Consider the following 17037-nt stretch of genomic DNA (forward strand, 5'->3'; position numbering starts at 1 on the left):
AAATACTACATACTATTGTGGATTCGGCACGAATTTCCAGACCCCGTCGAATCGAATCTTGCCGCCGAATTAGACAAACCACGCGAATTTTGGAAGTTTATAGCGAATTCACAATTCTACGTACTACTAACGTTAGTAGTTTCGTAAACGACCCGATCTGGTGCCTCCTCCTAGTCGTCCACAAGCCTACTCCATGGTGGACTCTCTGACCCCTGCCCCAATGGTGGGCCTAACTAACATGTAAACCTCATTTGGCTACTCAGCTGAATTGTGTTCACATCTATAGTGAGTACAGTCAGTAGCTCCCGAACACTCGCACAACAAACGTACTACCATGTCACGAACGTCGATCAATAATACTATAATGCAGCGTCACACAATCCGATCCACTCCGCAATAGTCGTCCTAATAGTTATTGCCACGCCACCCGTAACTCATCAGTACCATAAATAATCCACTGGGATTATTTCATTTTAAGCATAGCTTTATCACTGCTACAACTAGCGCGATTACGGCCCCAACTCCCCCGTCATCATCTTGCTTGGGTTCATCGACCTCATTCGTGTGCTCGCTGCTGCAGAAACTTGGCGTGGACTGCAAAGTGTCGTTGATGTTGATCCCGCACGACTTTGCCACTCGTCTGGTACAGCCATCACATCCAGCCCCCCGTCGGTGCACCAAGAGCCACTCGACCACGTCTAAATGGCCAAGACTTGCTGCGTACATGAGCGCATTCCTAGAGCACCCCTCGCTTCGATTTGCATGTAGCCACTGGACTACGCCCAGAAACCCCCCTCGACATGCATTGTCCATCGCTTCGGTGGTACATCCTGGCGCATCCTTGCTTTGATGCAACCATTGCAGCATTTCCAGATGGCCATTTGCAGCCGCAAAATCCATCGCGTCAGTTGACCCCCCTTCTCGACGGTTAAACAGTAACCATTGCACGACCTCCAGGTGGTTTCCGCGGGCCGCTTGGTCCACTGCCGCCACCGTACACCCAGCGCCAGTGTGTTCATGGAGCCATTGGACCATTTCCAAATGGCCATTGGCTGCGGCGTCGTCCATGGCGCGGGTCGTACAATAATACTGACGTTGGAATACACCCAGTCGCGCCATCAATTGACCGAGAAAAGTGCTGTGTTTTTGGCAAGCTGAAATAGATACGAGCCAGCGCACCACGTCGAGGTGGTTGTGTTTGGCCGCCAAGTCCACGGCGCGACTTGTGAACCCCTCAGATCGATGAAGGTGGAGCCACTGGAGCACATGCAAATGGCCATGTTCTGCCGCGGCGTCCATCGCGTACAATGCGCCGTCTGAGAACCGATGGACATGCAGATACATGACTATGTCCAGATGGCCATTGGCGGCGGCAATCTCCAACGCTGACTGGGCTATGTACGGTCGCTGACAACAGTCGTGGGCGCGATGGCGGTGTAAGAATGTCACAATTTCCAAATGTCCATTGCGACACGCGCCAGCCAATGCCACGTATGTGCAGCCTTGGTCCCGTCGCTTGGAAGCATGCATCCATTGAACGACATCCAGATGGCCGTTGGTGGCGGCGGCGTCCATGGCGTCAGTCGTGAAGGAGCATCCCAGCGCAAACATGTATTGTATCATCGCCAAATGTCCTCTCGACGCGCATACGTTGAAAAGCTTGGGGTGATGCAACGACGTTATTGGAGCCAGGCCGTTGTCAAGGAGGTATTGAACGATGGGACGATGACCGTTGAGTGCCGCGCCTTGCAGCCCCTTGTCCAGACATTGCTGGATGGCGCCGCTATGGTTTCGGGGGGCGTGGCGTAGCTGCACGATCATGTCGAGATTGCCATTGATGGCTGCCCAATCCATGGCGTCAAGCGCGCCACGTGTGTGGTTGTGGGCGATCAGGTACTCACATGCTCGAGTGTTGTTCGCGTACGCTGCCATGCCGAGCAAGTTTGCACTTGACTGGGGCTGCTGGCGCAGACAATGCACGAGCAGCGGGTGGTCGACCGAGCAAATGGCAACGCATGCCACGAGGTGGTGCATGGCTGGGATGCACTCGAACAATTTGCCGAGTCGGGATGGTCCAAACGTAGCCAGCCACGGCATCAGCATCGCATGGCACTGGTTCACGATGGACACGTAGGCGCTGTCAATGGCATCGGGTGATGAGACGATGGCGAATTCAAGGAATGGACGCACGTCATCTTGGATGCCGTGTTGATACGCGACCACAACGTGCATGAGGTCAGGTGACAGAAGTAAGCTGGTCGCCACACAGGAATACGAGGACTCAAACCGAGGCGCCATATATCAAGTTGATAGGGCGGCGATTGAAAAGTTGCTCAGGTTGTTGGAGCAACTTTCGACTCAAACGACAGCTCCGGAGAGGCCAGTTCTGAGCCATTGACGCGGGACGCTACCGGTACAGTAGTGAGAATTGCAGATCGCATTTCGATCTTGGCGGATACTACATTTCTTTTTATTTTGAGAGTGTTCCATACAAAAACACAAGCAAGATTTACACATATATTAAAAACAGACTATATACTTTTTAGGGGTTTTCTGACGTGGCAAAGGGATGTTGTCGATGATTCCGCCGAGTACTCCAAAGAAGATGTATCTGATTGAACCATTACATGTAGGCACGGGGAGCTACTGTTGGCAGTTGCGGTGGAAGGAGTTGCAAAGTCAAAAAAGTAAGTACCGTGGCACCTTTGGAGGACTCGGAACTTTAGAGGTAGTGGCTACGAGTCGTAGCCACGATTGATCGTAGGCTGCGACCATTCGTGGCAATTGTCAAATGAGCAGTAAGCTCACAACTCAGGATCGATCGTGAAGAATCACCACCCACTCGTCTATTTTTACATCTCATAGTCACAAATCAAAGGTGTTGCCAGTCAACTCGGAAACTGAACATTCCGTCGTGGTTTTTTCTGCCTTCACGGGTCGCGACTACGCAACCGCATTGGTGGCGGCCACACTACTCATTGTGATGCCCTCGACAAGCTGCACACAATGTACCTCCACGAGCCATGCGAAGAATGCGAGGAATGGTGTCGTGGCCTCCTGTAATCGCACCGCACCACACAACCGGCAGCGGAGCGATGCGTCAAGAGCCATTAAACCATGCTCAAGTGCCCAATTGCCGCCGCAAAGTCTAGGGAGATCACGTCCACTTGAACCTCGGGCTGCAATTGCTGGAGGTATGCAACGACATCGACATATCCCATGCGAGAGGCCATGTAGTACATGGCCGTAAAATCTTCGACGGATGGGCGGTGCTTTGACATGAGCCACTCAAGGGCTTTCAAATTGCCGTTGGCAGCCGCGGCAAACATGGAGTGGCGGCTATTATAGTTTTGGACGAGCTGGGGATCCACGAGCCACTGCGCTACACGTACGCGGTTGAGTTCAATGGTCTTGTCCACGGTAGATGAGGTGCACCCCGCCGTCGGTGGAGGTGGAGATACTGCACCATTTCCAAATGGCCATTGGTGGCCGCTCCGTCCATGGCGTCGGTCGTACAATGACCTTGCAACCGTAGCCGAAACCACTGGTCCAACCACTGGGGCTGGTGATCTTACAATAGCCATTGGACAACGTCCATGTGGTTGTGTTTTGCCGTCAAGTCGATGGCTTTGTGCGAGCAGCCTTCCGTGCGGTTTTGGCTCAGCCATCACACCATATCCAAGTGGCCACGGCCGGCGGCACCGTCCATCGCTGCGACGGTTATGTGGGCTGTGTCCAGAACGTGCAAATATTGCACCACAGCCAAATGTCCATGTGTCGCCGCCACATCCAACTCTCGACCGACCAAATGGTCTCTGAATTCGTACACTTGAAGTAGAAATTGGACGATCGCTAAATGGTCACGCATGGAAGCCATTTCCAAGCAGCTGGAGGTGCATCCTTCGTGCTGATGGCGATGGAGCCATTGGATAACTTCCAAATGGCCATTCTACGCTGCCCAGTCCATTGCGTGCACCGTACAACTGGCGACGCCACCAAGACCATGCAGCCACTGTACGACCTCCAGGTACCCGTGCGAAGCGGCCACGTCCATAGCACCTCGAAAACCACGACCCCCCCGGGCGTATATAAACTCCATCGACCTCAGCTGTCCATACCGGGCACATTCTTGCTTCAGCCGCGGATCGGACGTCATTTGGACATCAACCAATCCTTGGGTCCACAAGTACTTGGCCACGTCTACATGGCCATGTAAGAGGGGTTTCGAACGCTCGAGGTCGTACAGCGTTCACGTCGGGCTTGATGGAGAAACACAACCATTTCCAAATGGCCATGGCCGGCTGCAAAGTCTATCGCGTCGGTCGAGCAACCTGCATGGTCGAGTCGGTGCAGTCATTTCAACGCGTCGAAATTATTGACGCGTACTGCAATGTCGACGAAGTTTTAATGGAAGGTCGTGGCAATCGCGTACATTGGGAGCTCCAGGTGCTTCAACAGTAGCGCGTTCGGAAAGCAAATGGCGTCCAAGAGGACGAGCCGCTTGGTGTGCGCAACGTGGCAAAGACGTGAGGCAGCCCGACTTCCACCGACTCCTGGCGCCACCACGCCGTCCAAATCTTGTGGTTGGTCTCCACGAGCTGCCGAAACGACGTGGGCCAATTCAAGTCGATGCAGCACCACCGCGAAGTTGAAGTCATTCGAGGCCCGGCCAGCTCGACCAGAGGAAGCATGACAGTACAGCGCCAGCCATGCCAGTCTGGTACGATGCCACCAAACGGATAAAGTCGCGTGAAAACAACACCATATTGATCCCACACCACTGCGTGGCCATCGTCAGGTTGAGTTTTGAAATGCACAACACGTCCCTTCTTGTCTGTTGTGATTTGTTGGAGTGATCATCCGATGGGCCAACCTGTATATGTATAGTTGTACAGTGTCTGTTCACGACCTTGCAACAACACATCATCATCACACACTTGCCTGTAACGAGGATATTGATTGAAGTGTTCAGCTCGACTTGACGAACGCAATGACATTTACGTAGTTGCGTGCCCTGAGGCGGTCCGCCATTGATATTGTAGATATATGCGCGGTAGACGGGATCGACAACACAGTTCAGTATTCATACCGTGAACGGAGAAATTCGATTCCAGAGAGATTTCAAACAGGTCTCGACCTAGGAGGCCCTTGCACGGCTGTGTGCGCAACTGTGGTTAATCGGTACTAGTGTATAGAATCGGACTACAATAGTTAGTACAATCACGGAACTCATTAAACTTACAGTTAATAGCGGAATCTGTGAAAAGGGCAGCGGAATCGGATAAGCATAAGAAATAGAGGTTATCCGAACAGGAGGGGTTCCATTCGGTGGTTTCGTGTGCTATGAGCAGGTGGACAAGCGAGGATGACTTGGCGCTGTTGATATAGGACAACCATTCCTCCAAGATCTAGTCATGAAGTCTTGGGGGGTGCTCGCGTGCAACTTGCTTAAAGGAACTCGATGTTGACGGCAAGAAAACATCGCACAGGTTCCACTTGATACTCGACAACCACGAAAAGTTCCAGAAGGAATATGTGTATTTGTGTGGTGTCGACCGACGGTATGAGTGTGAGCAAAAGTCTGCGACGACGGGCAGGCCTCGCGAAGCGACAACGCTTCACAACCATGACAAGTTCGTCCACAGACAGAGCCAGAACACCATGTTCTGATAGAGAGCATCCCCACTGCCCTGTCAGTCAGGTAGCAGCGTCTGCTAGCTGTGTAGGAGGTTTTTGTGCCTTCTAGAGGCTTTTTCCTCAGAGTACTGTAGAAGTCAGCGCAGACATTTGGTCACGGAACATCATTGGATGTCGTGGTCAATCATAGTTAGTTTTGATTGGCTGGTTCTTTCCAGCAGAAGTAATTCACTTCTAGTTATTCCTCCTGCTCCCACGTGTGTTCCTGCCTACAATAATCCTGTCAGTGGAGAGGGCACTGACAGGATTATTGCAAAGTAGTAGCTGATTCCTTATGTTCATTCCGGATGTGGAAATCTATTTATACAGCGAAATGGTCTAAATTTACTGTTAATCCGTATCATTTTTCTCACAGATGCAAGCATGCACGGATTGAGACGTGAATTGCGAAATCTCCCTCCCTACTAACGTTACAGTGTAATTCTTGGTACTTCGGAGTATTTATTACCAAAAAGTTATTGAATATAGAGTATAGAGGCCCTCCCCGAACACAATCCCTCTTGTAATTAATATTATCCCCATTGCCTGATAAGTTTTCTTATGTTCAATGGTACCCCTAACTTTTTATGATGATCCACTTTTAATATTTGAAGTTGGGCAATTTGCCATTATCCGAAATTTCAGAGTACGGATAATTGCCCCGTGGTGTCTAAAACTATAAACGCTACACGATATTAATAACTGTGAGCTCGTCCTCCTAGCGGGTTAATGGTAGTATTTCATGAAAAACTTGTGATCTGAAAGTGTGTACTCGAAGTGTGTACTATAATAACGTTAACGTTAGCACTACAGTACCGGTAGTAGTACCGCCAGTACAGAACATTGTATACTGTAGTGGAGGTTTTAGACCTCAGGTGACGGGCACTGTAGTAACATCGTTTTTCTACCAATGAAATTTCGAAATTCAACGTAACTTTAGCCGAGACTTCAAATTAAGAGTGTAAAACTCAGCTTACAAGCGAGGAAAGCTCAATTCCCAACAACAATTTTAAATTCCCTGCTGTCTTCATGGGGAGGACCATCTTGTTCTAACCGACATGAACCTATTCAGCGCGTTTTAGTCCCCAGTTAGGCGTTTTTCAATTGTCACATCCACTCTTATTCATATTTTGTATGCATGGCTGTAAAAATATCCACCAACCCAATCGCCTCTCCAAATCACCAAATCAATATAACCTATAAAACGCCTTCTGGTATTCGGTCTCGTCCAATACACAGATCTCATCGTGACTGCCTGTGACAGATGACACAGGCGTCCCAACTGGCTGCGGCGGCAACAGCGCGGCGCCGTGGTCGAGACATAGGCACGCCGATCATGGATGAAATCAGCTACACCCCTGACTTCAACGAACCGCCCTCACCCCATGCCACGCCGGACTCGGACCTCTCTGGCTGGTTGTGGATGAGGAGCTCGCTGCTCGGTCGATGGCGGCATCGGTATTTCAGCTTTGCCCATGGCTTGCTGAGCTACTTTGAGTCGTTTCCGTCGGAAGAGTTCCTCAAACACCATACGTTGTCTTCGTCGTCCCAGCCTGGCAGTCCAAGGCCTTTCCTGCACGGCACCATCGGAACAGGTGCCCAGCCGCGTGGGGTCCTTCGTGTCGCGCATATTGAAGAAATCAACAACAAGCTCGGGTTCAAGGTGTTTGCCGCCAGCGGCAAAGTCATCGAAATCCGCGCGCCTCGCTCAGACATTCGGCAGACTTGGCTCGCGGCGCTGCGCGCGACCGCCATCACTCGGTCGCGGTCGTGGTCGGCATCCAACCACCACCATCATCCCCACGATCACTTGTCTCCGTCTGGTAAAGCGGTCAGCCTCGGCTTCATGCGGGCCACCGATCCCCTTCACGGCCTCCTCCGGATGGACCCCACCCAACGAGACACCCTTCGCATCGATAAATGTGGATGGCTATTGAAACGGTCGGATATTCTGCGCCGATGGAATCGCTACTACTTTGTCCTCCAAGACCGCATGCTGTCGTATTACGTATCGGACAAACCGTACGCCGTCCCGCGTCGCCGTGGCTACATCCAAGGGGCTCGTCGAGAGCCCAACAAGCACGACTCGGTCGTGGTCGTGTCGCTCAGTGCGGGGCACGACTTGCACCTGCGTCTGCCCCACGGGTCGCCCTCGGACTGCTTGAGCGACTGGTTTGATGTGCTCGTGGCCACGGCCATGTTGCCGCAGGACTACATCGGAAGCAGCAGTCTGCGACACGACGCCGCGAGACTCGTCAGCAATGATTCTACCGACGATAGCATCGACCAGTCATTCATTTGACCATGGTGTCGTCTGGATTCTTATTTAAGTTGCACTGACGCAGCACAATATGTACACTAGTACTGTACAAAGTGTGATCATCCATCACAGGGACCATATACAATTTGGGCCATCTCGTTTGGTGTGGTCTTCGTGCAAACTCCCCAAGAAAGGCGGGTGTCGCAGAGTTCAAATTGCCTATTATGCCAATGGGAAGTAAATATATGACATGTATATATCGCTAGCTATCTAGTCAGCGTTTCCCAGTATATGCAACCAGTCATACTCCAAGGGTGAATACCTACCTACTTGGACGTTCGTTCGCAATTCATTCGGCCCGTTCGTTCTGCTGTTAAACAATAATGGTTGCCATGCCATGTCGATCAATACTGTAGTCGGTTGTGTACACAACGTAGTACTACTAGCACGTACTATAGTACGTACTGTAGTCCTGAGGAGGCTCCATCCTGATTTATACTAGTAGTATTACAGTACTTGGTGAAATTGCCACATTCGACAATACTGATGGATTTGCATTTGCGTGCTGCTTGTGATCAGGGTATGGGAAAAAAATATGTTTTCACAATTTTCCGGAGTAAAAACAATAGTATTGTATTGCAGCGCATGGCCAATATGTACAATTATTGTATTGCTTGGTGCATTTAAATATTTAATTGTCGAATTGTCAATTACTTAAATGACCAATAATATTTCGATACAAATAGAAGATAAAATATTGTTGGCTCGTTGGCTCAAATAAATTATTTTTGGATCTCGCACAAGCAATTATTGTAATTGTCCACCGCTTTGCAATATATTATTTTCTATATTTAATTGTCAATTCTTTTTTCCCATACCCTGCTTGTGATGGCTCGATCGGTGATTCAAACATGAAAGGATCCCGTGAAGTGTTATTGGAGATTCGGTATGAATTTCCGGACCCTGTTCAATCGAGCGAATCGAGCACCATTCTCTCCCATTGGTCAATCCGAAATTTCTTGTCGCTGATTGGCTACAATCCATTTTCGAGTTTCTACTAGAAAGGGTAAAGTGGATAATGGCCAATCAGATGTCTCGGCTCTATTTGTATGAACCATGCAAAATTGGGAAATTTGAAGAAAATCGACAATACTATATACTATCCCGAGTGTCCGTTCCATATCCACTCTAGCTACTGCATGGCTAAAGCACTCCAACCACTGCATACATATACCAACATGCCATGCAAGTCGAGTATACATGCCTAGTATAATTCTACACGCGCTTGTCTTTTTGCGACGACTGGTGTCGCGCCACGACCGATGCAAACGATGTTTCCAGTGCATGTTTGTCCAGATGCAATCCAATCACAACCACTTGAGACGTCAACGCTCGTTGCTTGGTCTTGTGCTGTTGGTCGGTGGCTGGGGCTAGCGTATACGTGTCCAAGACACACTGGAGGAGCCACACATTTCCACCTTCGTCGAGCACAAACCCTTTCATCCGAAAGATGCCGCGCTTCCAGTGCGAGTCCACCACGTTGTTCAACCTACACATTGTCGCAAATACAAACAACACGTCGTCACACATTCCTCAATGTAGTGCATTTTGTGTTATATTCGGGTCAGTATAAGTCGATTCGAAATTGGAGTGGGGGGGTATATCACCAAATCGAATTCAGACAATCGATATACGACCAATCAAAACCCAGAACGCAAATCAAGTAGCCAATCAAATCCCCACTCTTCGACCAATGCAACAACACCAAATCAGTGTGCGACTGAAATTAGTGTGATACTGGACGATCTTTACATAAACAAAGTATCGATCGATGATAGATTTGGCAAAGAATCCGCACAAAAGTCAACCGAATTTAGGGTAATAGGACAATACCAGTGGCCAAACGCGCCCAAGTCCAACGGTGTGGTGGCGGACAGCACGACCGTGTCCAAATCCTTGGTATGTTTGGATTCGACGACCGCGTCAAAGTCGAACCGACTCGCGTCGAACGTGCGAATATGCAGCAGGTCCGCGATCGGGAGCCGCGAATGGCGGCACTCGACCACGGTCGCGTCGGGGTTGATGGTTCGGATGTGCGCTTTGAGCTTGCCCACTTCGATGCCCTTGCCATCCACCAAGTCCATCTTGTTGAGAGCGATAAGGTCGGCGTACACGAGCTGCGAGTGCATTTCCACGGGCCAGTGCTGCTGCGAGTCCATTTTCAGCAGCGACGACGTGTCCACCAACGCCACGACGCCATCCAACCGGAACCGACTGGCGCGAAGCTCGAGAAACGTCTTGAGGATTGGCCCGGGGTCGGCAACTCCCGTGGTTTCCACGATGAGGTAGTCAAAGCGGTCGGTGGCCGCGGTCTGCATCTCGAGCAGCTGGTCCAGAATGCGCTCCAGCTCGTTGGTCGTGGCTGTGGCCGGCGCGGAACAGCACATGCATCCGTTCTGCATTACCACGACGCCTTCCCGTGGGTGGTTGGCAATGAGGTCATGGTCGATGCTCACTGCGCCCAGCTCGTTCTCCAACACCATGATCTTGAACCCGTGGTCTGGCGACGACAAAATTGAGTTTAGCAGCGTCGTCTTGCCCGAGCCCAAGAAACCCGTGAGGATTGTCACGGGAATCACGGCCTTGGTCGGTGAAGTCGCTACCGCAGCGTCCTGCGTCAAAGTCGTAGTCTTTTGGGCAATACGAGCCTCCTGACGGAACTGCTTAAACCAGGCAATCACATTGGACAATACAATGGACAGCACGAGGAAGATCGCAGCGTAGAGATAGAGCTGCCATTGCGGCGTCGTTGACGTCAACGGCGGCTTGGGCGACATGACCAAGCAACCAAATTATGTGCACGAGCGCAAAAATCAAACGTTGCCAATATCCGGTTAATGTATCCGGACAACCGCCAACCTGCATTCTGTAGTGTAATAAAATCACAGGCGAGATCTTGGATTTTGTATGAAAAATAAAGCGTCAAATGCAACGAAAATTCTATGCCAGCATCATCTCCCCTCGACTAATTGTTCAGCACGGACCGCCCCAGCATGCGGAACGATGCTGTGATCTTGGTCTATGCCGGCCAGGGAGGCAACAGCAACAATGGAGGTGGAGGAGGCGGTGGAGCTCCTCCTGGCATCATGATACTCGGACGCGAAGAACAGGAATATCAAATGAACATGCAGCGAAATCGTCTGCAACGGCTCCTCAGCACGACCATCTTTGTGTGCTTCTTCCTGCTCTTCCTAGACGGCAACACGCAACAAACCCACATGCGAAGTACCACACCGTCCATCTCCGACAAGGTTTGCCTTTGACAATATCTCGTTCTTCTTCATGACCGACCATGCGCATGATGATGGCATGTCGGTAGTGGCCCTACACGGACAACGCCACGGAGCGCACGACCCAAATCCAATACTTTCAGTCGCTGCTTGATGCGGAACGCACATTTCGTCATCCTGGACAGGTCCCCAACGAACTCTTCTCCGCGCCGCCCGTCATGTCATTCATACCTAGGTCATCGTGTCAGACAACATCACGGGGGTGTACAAGGGCGAATGGACCACGGTGTCGAAACCAACGTTTCAAGCCGACCTAGCACTGCGGGAAGCCAACCGTTCCGTGCATCCCGCGTACCGTCCGTACTACGGCAGTGCCGCCCACGCTCCTTCGGACATACCGCCCACAGGGTCGTCCACCGGCGGCGTCATTTGGCTCATCTTGAGCGAAAAACCGTCGCCCGTCGAGGACGTCAACGCCGACGTCGCGTACGTGTCGGGGCAAGTCATCATGCACGACAAGTCCCTAGCCATGACCATCCTGCCCGTCCAAGGCGTGTTCCTTCGGCGCATTGGCCGCCTCACGCTCTTCGGCAACATGCCCGAAGCCAGCATCGACTTGGTCTACCCTGCCATGAGTTTGAGCAATGCCACCACGATTGCAACCCCAGATGACAATGAAGATGAAATGCACTTTGAAGTGTCCCCACCACGATACAATCCGTAAGCTACTTATTCTCAAGTGTATTTATAACTGAACTATATGTGACACGATATGGCCAGCATGTGACAACGCGAAACGATGTTTGTGTGCTCACGTGGGGATATTTCTGTATCATATTTATATATATATATCGTGGTTGTGTAAATATATATGTCTGTTTATATACAAGATATGATTCGAATAATACTAATAAAGGATTCCATGGGTTGTCTAGTTTGGAGACTACATCCAGTAGTGCTTGCTACTTCGAATTTTTATGGGAAATGATTGGTTGAATAACTTTGATGGAAATCTCAATTTTAGCCAATCACATCATGATTTCAAACCTTATTAGCTATGATATTGACCAATCAGACTTTAAGATTTCGATTCAAAGTGTAGTTATGCATACAGTATGATGTCGTACATGCATTCATTCGACAATGAGGCAATGCTACTGTTGTGAATGATGAATATATGTATGTAGCGTTCACTACGTACTTGTGGGTACCCTATCATACAATTGCATGGAACCCACCATTTCCCCTTGTACAGGTTTATGGGAAGCAACCAACGCCTACGCACGGGCGGCGGCGGGTTCCCGTCCCCACGCGAGCCCTGTGTATACACAGTCGACATGGACGTGACCCGCGGCACCAGCATCACGCCAGGGGATGTCAATTCCGTGGGCGCATTGGCTGGTTTGGCGGGCAGCGACGTCTGCGGTCTGTACTGGCGCGCGAACGCGACGTTCGTCGAAGAAAACTTCAACACATTTTACACCAAGGCGAGTGGGTACGCCATTCTCATGGCGCTACTGTGCCTCGTACAGATCTACGTCCTACTCAAGCAGCTGCAGCTGAGCAGTACGCAGGCCGCGGCCGCCAAAGTGAGCCTCGTCACTGTGGGCATGCAAGCTGTGGTCGACTCGTACTTGTGTCTGCTGCACCTGACCACGGGCATCGTGGCCCAGCACATTTTCACGCTGTTTGCAACCGTGTCGTTCTTCCAGCTGATCATATTTTCGATCTTTGAGATGCGCTTTTTGCTCGTGATCTGGAAAGCGAGGCGACCTCACCAGTTTACTGAGGGGTGGAATATCATGCGAAGGGAACTCACGACGTTGTACTCGAGGTTTTACATTTCGCTGCTCGTGGGGCTGTGCGTGATTTACTATGGATGGGTACGTACGGACCCCAAACAGTGGTTGGCCAAGTAGGGTGATGGGATCGAGTCGATGAATCTGCTCCTGCCACTTGATGTATATATCTATCTATATATATTATATATATATATATATTATTTTAGATGGATGGATTGGATATAGCAGTGGTTTGTTTTTGGATATATACACTGTACCTATGTTTGGATGTTGCCACTGGTAATGAATGACCTTTGTCTTTCCTTTATGGATTGAATGTATTTGGCCAATTATCAATAGCAATACGTATATATATATATATACATATTTGGATGAATGTATCAATGCAAAGGGAGATAGTACACATATAACTTGTTTCCATGGTTATATCAATGGCCATAATATATACATATATGGATGGAAGCATCTATGCCAATGGATGTATATTATATATCTATATTATCTTATGTACATGGTGGTATTATATAGCAATGGCTCCACGTGCTGGTATTTGTGGCGTCGTCGTTCTGGGTACCCCAGATCGTCCACAACGTCCATCGGGAAGTGCGCAACCCATTGGAAAACGGGTACATCTGCGGCATGTCGGCCACTCGGCTGTTCTTGCCCCTCTACGTGTTTGGCTGCCCCAAGAATTTCCTCTCAGCCATGCCCATAGTAAGACCCTTCCAAACACTTAGTTGTGCTCATATATATAGTTTCCACTGCAGTACCATCCCAACGTGTGCATTGCACTCGTGCTGTGGATGGGGGCTCAAGTGGGGGTGCTGCTCCTCCAGCGGTACTGGGGGCCCCGCTTCTTCGTCCCAGCTATGTTTCTTCCCGTAAAGTACAACTACGAACGGCGCATGGATGCGGACCAGCTGTCGTTGCTGCGACTCAACCAAGGCGACGAACTAGACTGTGTCATTTGCATGGTATGTCTAGTTGGATTCGGGTCGTGCTATATTGTTGACTATATGGATGAGGATGTACTGATTTATATATATATATATATGATCTTTTTGATGGAGGTGAATGTCGAACTATATGTCTTGATATTATATATATATATGCATTGGGTGTCGAAAGAATATACGAGGTTTATATGTTTTGGGTAAAAATAATATAATAATTGGGCTTGGGGGGTATATATAATAGGTGGAGCTCGACCTGGAAGCCCGAGACTACATGATTGCCCCGTGTGACCATGTGTTTCATCGCCCGTGCTTGCAAGAATGGATGCAAGTGAAAATGGAGTGCCCCACCTGTCGAAGCGTGCTGCCGGAACCGTAAACTATATCTAAGGATATATATATATATAGTATTCGCACACACATTTATATATATATATATATATAGTATTCGCACACACATTTATATATATATATATATATATATATAGTATTCGCACACACATTTCGTACGTGTCTTGGTAACGTCCTTTGCACAGCACAGTACGAATAACAAAGTATTCAAATTCAGGCATGTCTGTGCTAACAGTGTCACAGGGATTTCCATTCGTTGCATCGAGATATGTTATTGCCCCAAATTTGGCTGACGTTTGTGCTGAATTGTCAAATCTATTGATCGATTATTATTCTTTGTTCTGAAAACTTTGTATGTTTCTGAGGGGCTTGGGATCACACTAATTGAAGTCACACACTAAATTGACGTTGTTGATGGTTTCCTGCAATCTGATTGGCTAAATCCTTCTGCAATACATTTGGTTGTGTCGTCGATTCATTTGCCATGTCGCTCCATTTAAAAAGAAACACACAACAAAATACTAGATGTTAATACTATTGTACCGTTCCAACCTTTGCTGTTGTTCGGCATCGAAAGGAACTGGGCGGGGACGGAGGTGCCCCACGAGACGTGTCGCCATTCACCTCTTATTGTTGAGCGACATGACGGGCGCATTCAGTGCCCTAACTGTTATTAACATTTTAAATATTTAGTTAAAGAAGGTCTTACTTTACTGTTAAGCGGATGGCGTCGGCACAGTTTGTGCTGTGTTGGGTCCAAGGAACATTGTATTGTGAGCCTCGCAGAACCAGCATACTATCGTACGTTAAGTGCCCGCTGAGTGATTTTAACTTTACAGCGTAATATCAATATACTATAGTACGTAGTTAACGTGATCGACCATTGATCAGCCAAATTTTCAAAATTTTCAAACTAAAATATCTCAATTGGTTTTCATGGCATTTCATTGAATCCAACATTTCCGGAAAGCTGACGGAAAGCTCTTTCGCGGCATATTCAAATGTATCGATTTAAACAATTCTTGGCAGGCCAAAAAAATGTCAAAGTTCGGCACTTTACACAGTCGACCATTGATCGGCCAAAATTTACACTTGAATTAAGTATTGAAAAAAGTTGGGTCAATTTTTCGCTCCAAAAATTCAAAGGCATGTCTGTGCTAACAGTGTCACAGGGATTTCCATTCGTTGCATCGAGATATGTTATTGCCCCAAATTTGGCTGACGTTTGTGCTGAATTGTCAAATCTATTGATCGATTATTATTCTTTGTTCTGAAAACTTTGTATGTTTCTGAGGGGTTTGGGATCACACTAATTGAAGTCACACACTAAATTGACGTTGTTGATGGTTTCCTGCAATCTGATTGGCTAAATCCTTCTGCAATACATTTGGTTGTGTCGTCGATTCATTTGCCATGTCGCTCCATTTAAAAAGAAACACACAACAAAATACTAGATGTTAATACTATTGTACCGTTCCAACCTTTGCTGTTGTTCGGCATCGAAAGGAACTGGGCGGGGACGGAGGTGCCCCACGAGACGTGTCGCCATTCACCTCTTATTGTTGAGCGACATGACGGGCGCATTCAGTGCCCTAACTGTTATTAACATTTTAAATATTTAGTTAAAGAAGGTCTTACTTTACTGTTAAGCGGATGGCGTCGGCACAGTTTGTGCTGTGTTGGGTCCAAGGAACATTGTATTGTGAGCCTCGCAGAACCAGCATACTATCGTACGTTAAGTGCCCGCTGAGTGATTTTAACTTTACAGCGTAATATCAATATACTATAGTACGTAGTTAACGTGATCGACCATTGATCAGCCAAATTTTCAAAATTTTCAAACTAAAATATCTCAATTGGTTTTCATGGCATTTCATTGAATCCAACATTTCCGGAAAGCTGACGGAAAGCTCTTTCGCGGCATATTCAAATGTATCGATTTAAACAATTCTTGGCAGGCCAAAAAAATGTCAAAGTTCGGCACTTTACACAGTCGACCATTGATCGGCCAAAATTTACACTTGAATTAAGTATTGAAAAAAGTTGGGTCAATTTTTCGCTCCAAAAATTCAAAGACTATGTCTCAAAGGTCTACTAAATTTCAACTGGTATACGTATTCAGAGTGAGAGCTGCAAGTATTGTTCAACGTTGAATTGTTTACCTCCATCATATTATACAGGTAAAATTTATGACAAGGATTTATTTTGTCCAATGAAACATCGTATTAATTTCAATTGGACGAAACACCTTGGCCGATCGATGGTCATTTGGCCGATCAATGGTCGATCACGTTATTGTGAATTCGCTATAATCTTTTAAAATTCGCGCGGTTTGTCTAATCAATATGGAATCACGCTGGAGTTCTGATTGGCTGAATGTACTTGTGTTTTCTGTAAGAGCCAATCAATCAAATCCACTCAAAATTGGATTCGCCCATAGCGTCGATTCGTGATTCGATTCGATTCGATGGGGTAACGTTATGGAAATCTGTACCGAATCCACAATACTAACATGTAAATTGAATTACATATTTATACCCAAGAGTTTGGTCAACTACATTGCCCAATTTGACGGTGTCGCCGATGTATTCGTATAACTTGCGACACTGTCAAATCGTGTGCAAACGATTTACGGATCGCTTGCAGATTCCGTTTGACATAATTCCACTCAATTTGACCATGCCGGCATAACGTGCGTCCTCAAA

General features: G+C 48.2%; 5 protein-coding genes across 8 annotated transcripts; 2 read left to right on the forward strand and 3 right to left on the reverse strand.

Moving 5' to 3' along the window:
• Nucleotides 1-440: 440 nt before the first annotated feature.
• H257_04912 (hypothetical protein) lies at nt 441-2405 on the reverse strand. The gene has a single exon (XM_009829569.1). The coding sequence runs from the start codon at nt 2296-2298 to the stop codon at nt 469-471; it is 1830 nt and encodes a 609-aa protein (XP_009827871.1). The 5' UTR covers nt 2299-2405; the 3' UTR covers nt 441-468.
• A 419-nt stretch (nt 2406-2824) lies between these two features.
• H257_04913 (hypothetical protein) lies at nt 2825-4865 on the reverse strand. The gene is made up of 2 exons (XM_009829570.1): nt 4245-4865; nt 2825-4200 (listed from the first exon to the last, which is right to left on the reverse strand). Exon 2 carries the CDS (start codon nt 3666-3668, stop codon nt 3111-3113), a length of 558 nt encoding a protein of 185 aa, XP_009827872.1. The 5' UTR covers nt 3669-4200; nt 4245-4865; the 3' UTR covers nt 2825-3110.
• A 2062-nt stretch (nt 4866-6927) lies between these two features.
• On the forward strand, nt 6928-8199 carry H257_04914 (hypothetical protein). The gene has a single exon (XM_009829571.1). It carries the CDS (start codon nt 6941-6943, stop codon nt 7976-7978), a length of 1038 nt encoding a protein of 345 aa, XP_009827873.1. The 5' UTR covers nt 6928-6940; the 3' UTR covers nt 7979-8199.
• Nucleotides 8200-9064: 865 nt separating this feature from the next.
• Nucleotides 9065-10785, reverse strand: H257_04915 (hypothetical protein). The gene is made up of 2 exons (XM_009829572.1): nt 9830-10785; nt 9065-9485 (listed from the first exon to the last, which is right to left on the reverse strand). The coding sequence occupies exons 1-2, from the start codon at nt 10771-10773 to the stop codon at nt 9212-9214; spliced, it is 1218 nt and encodes a 405-aa protein (XP_009827874.1). The 5' UTR covers nt 10774-10785; the 3' UTR covers nt 9065-9211.
• Nucleotides 10786-10951: 166 nt separating this feature from the next.
• H257_04916 (hypothetical protein) lies at nt 10952-14425 on the forward strand. 4 transcript variants are annotated; one of them, XM_009829573.1, is made up of 7 exons: nt 10952-11247; nt 11316-11411; nt 11462-11946; nt 12482-13109; nt 13557-13742; nt 13784-14002; nt 14226-14425. In XM_009829573.1, exons 1-7 carry the CDS (start codon nt 10990-10992, stop codon nt 14358-14360), a joined length of 2007 nt encoding a protein of 668 aa, XP_009827875.1. In that variant the 5' UTR covers nt 10952-10989; the 3' UTR covers nt 14361-14425. The 4 variants fall into 4 exon arrangements, with proteins under 4 accessions (XP_009827875.1, XP_009827876.1, XP_009827877.1 ...); XM_009829574.1 differs by having other exon boundaries at nt 13796-14002; XM_009829575.1 differs by having other exon boundaries at nt 13557-14002.
• Nucleotides 14426-17037: the final 2612 nt, after the last annotated feature.

Source organism: Aphanomyces astaci (genome assembly GCF_000520075.1).
Source record: "Aphanomyces astaci strain APO3 unplaced genomic scaffold supercont1.9, whole genome shotgun sequence".
NCBI lineage: Eukaryota > Oomycota > Saprolegniomycetes > Saprolegniales > Verrucalvaceae > Aphanomyces > Aphanomyces astaci.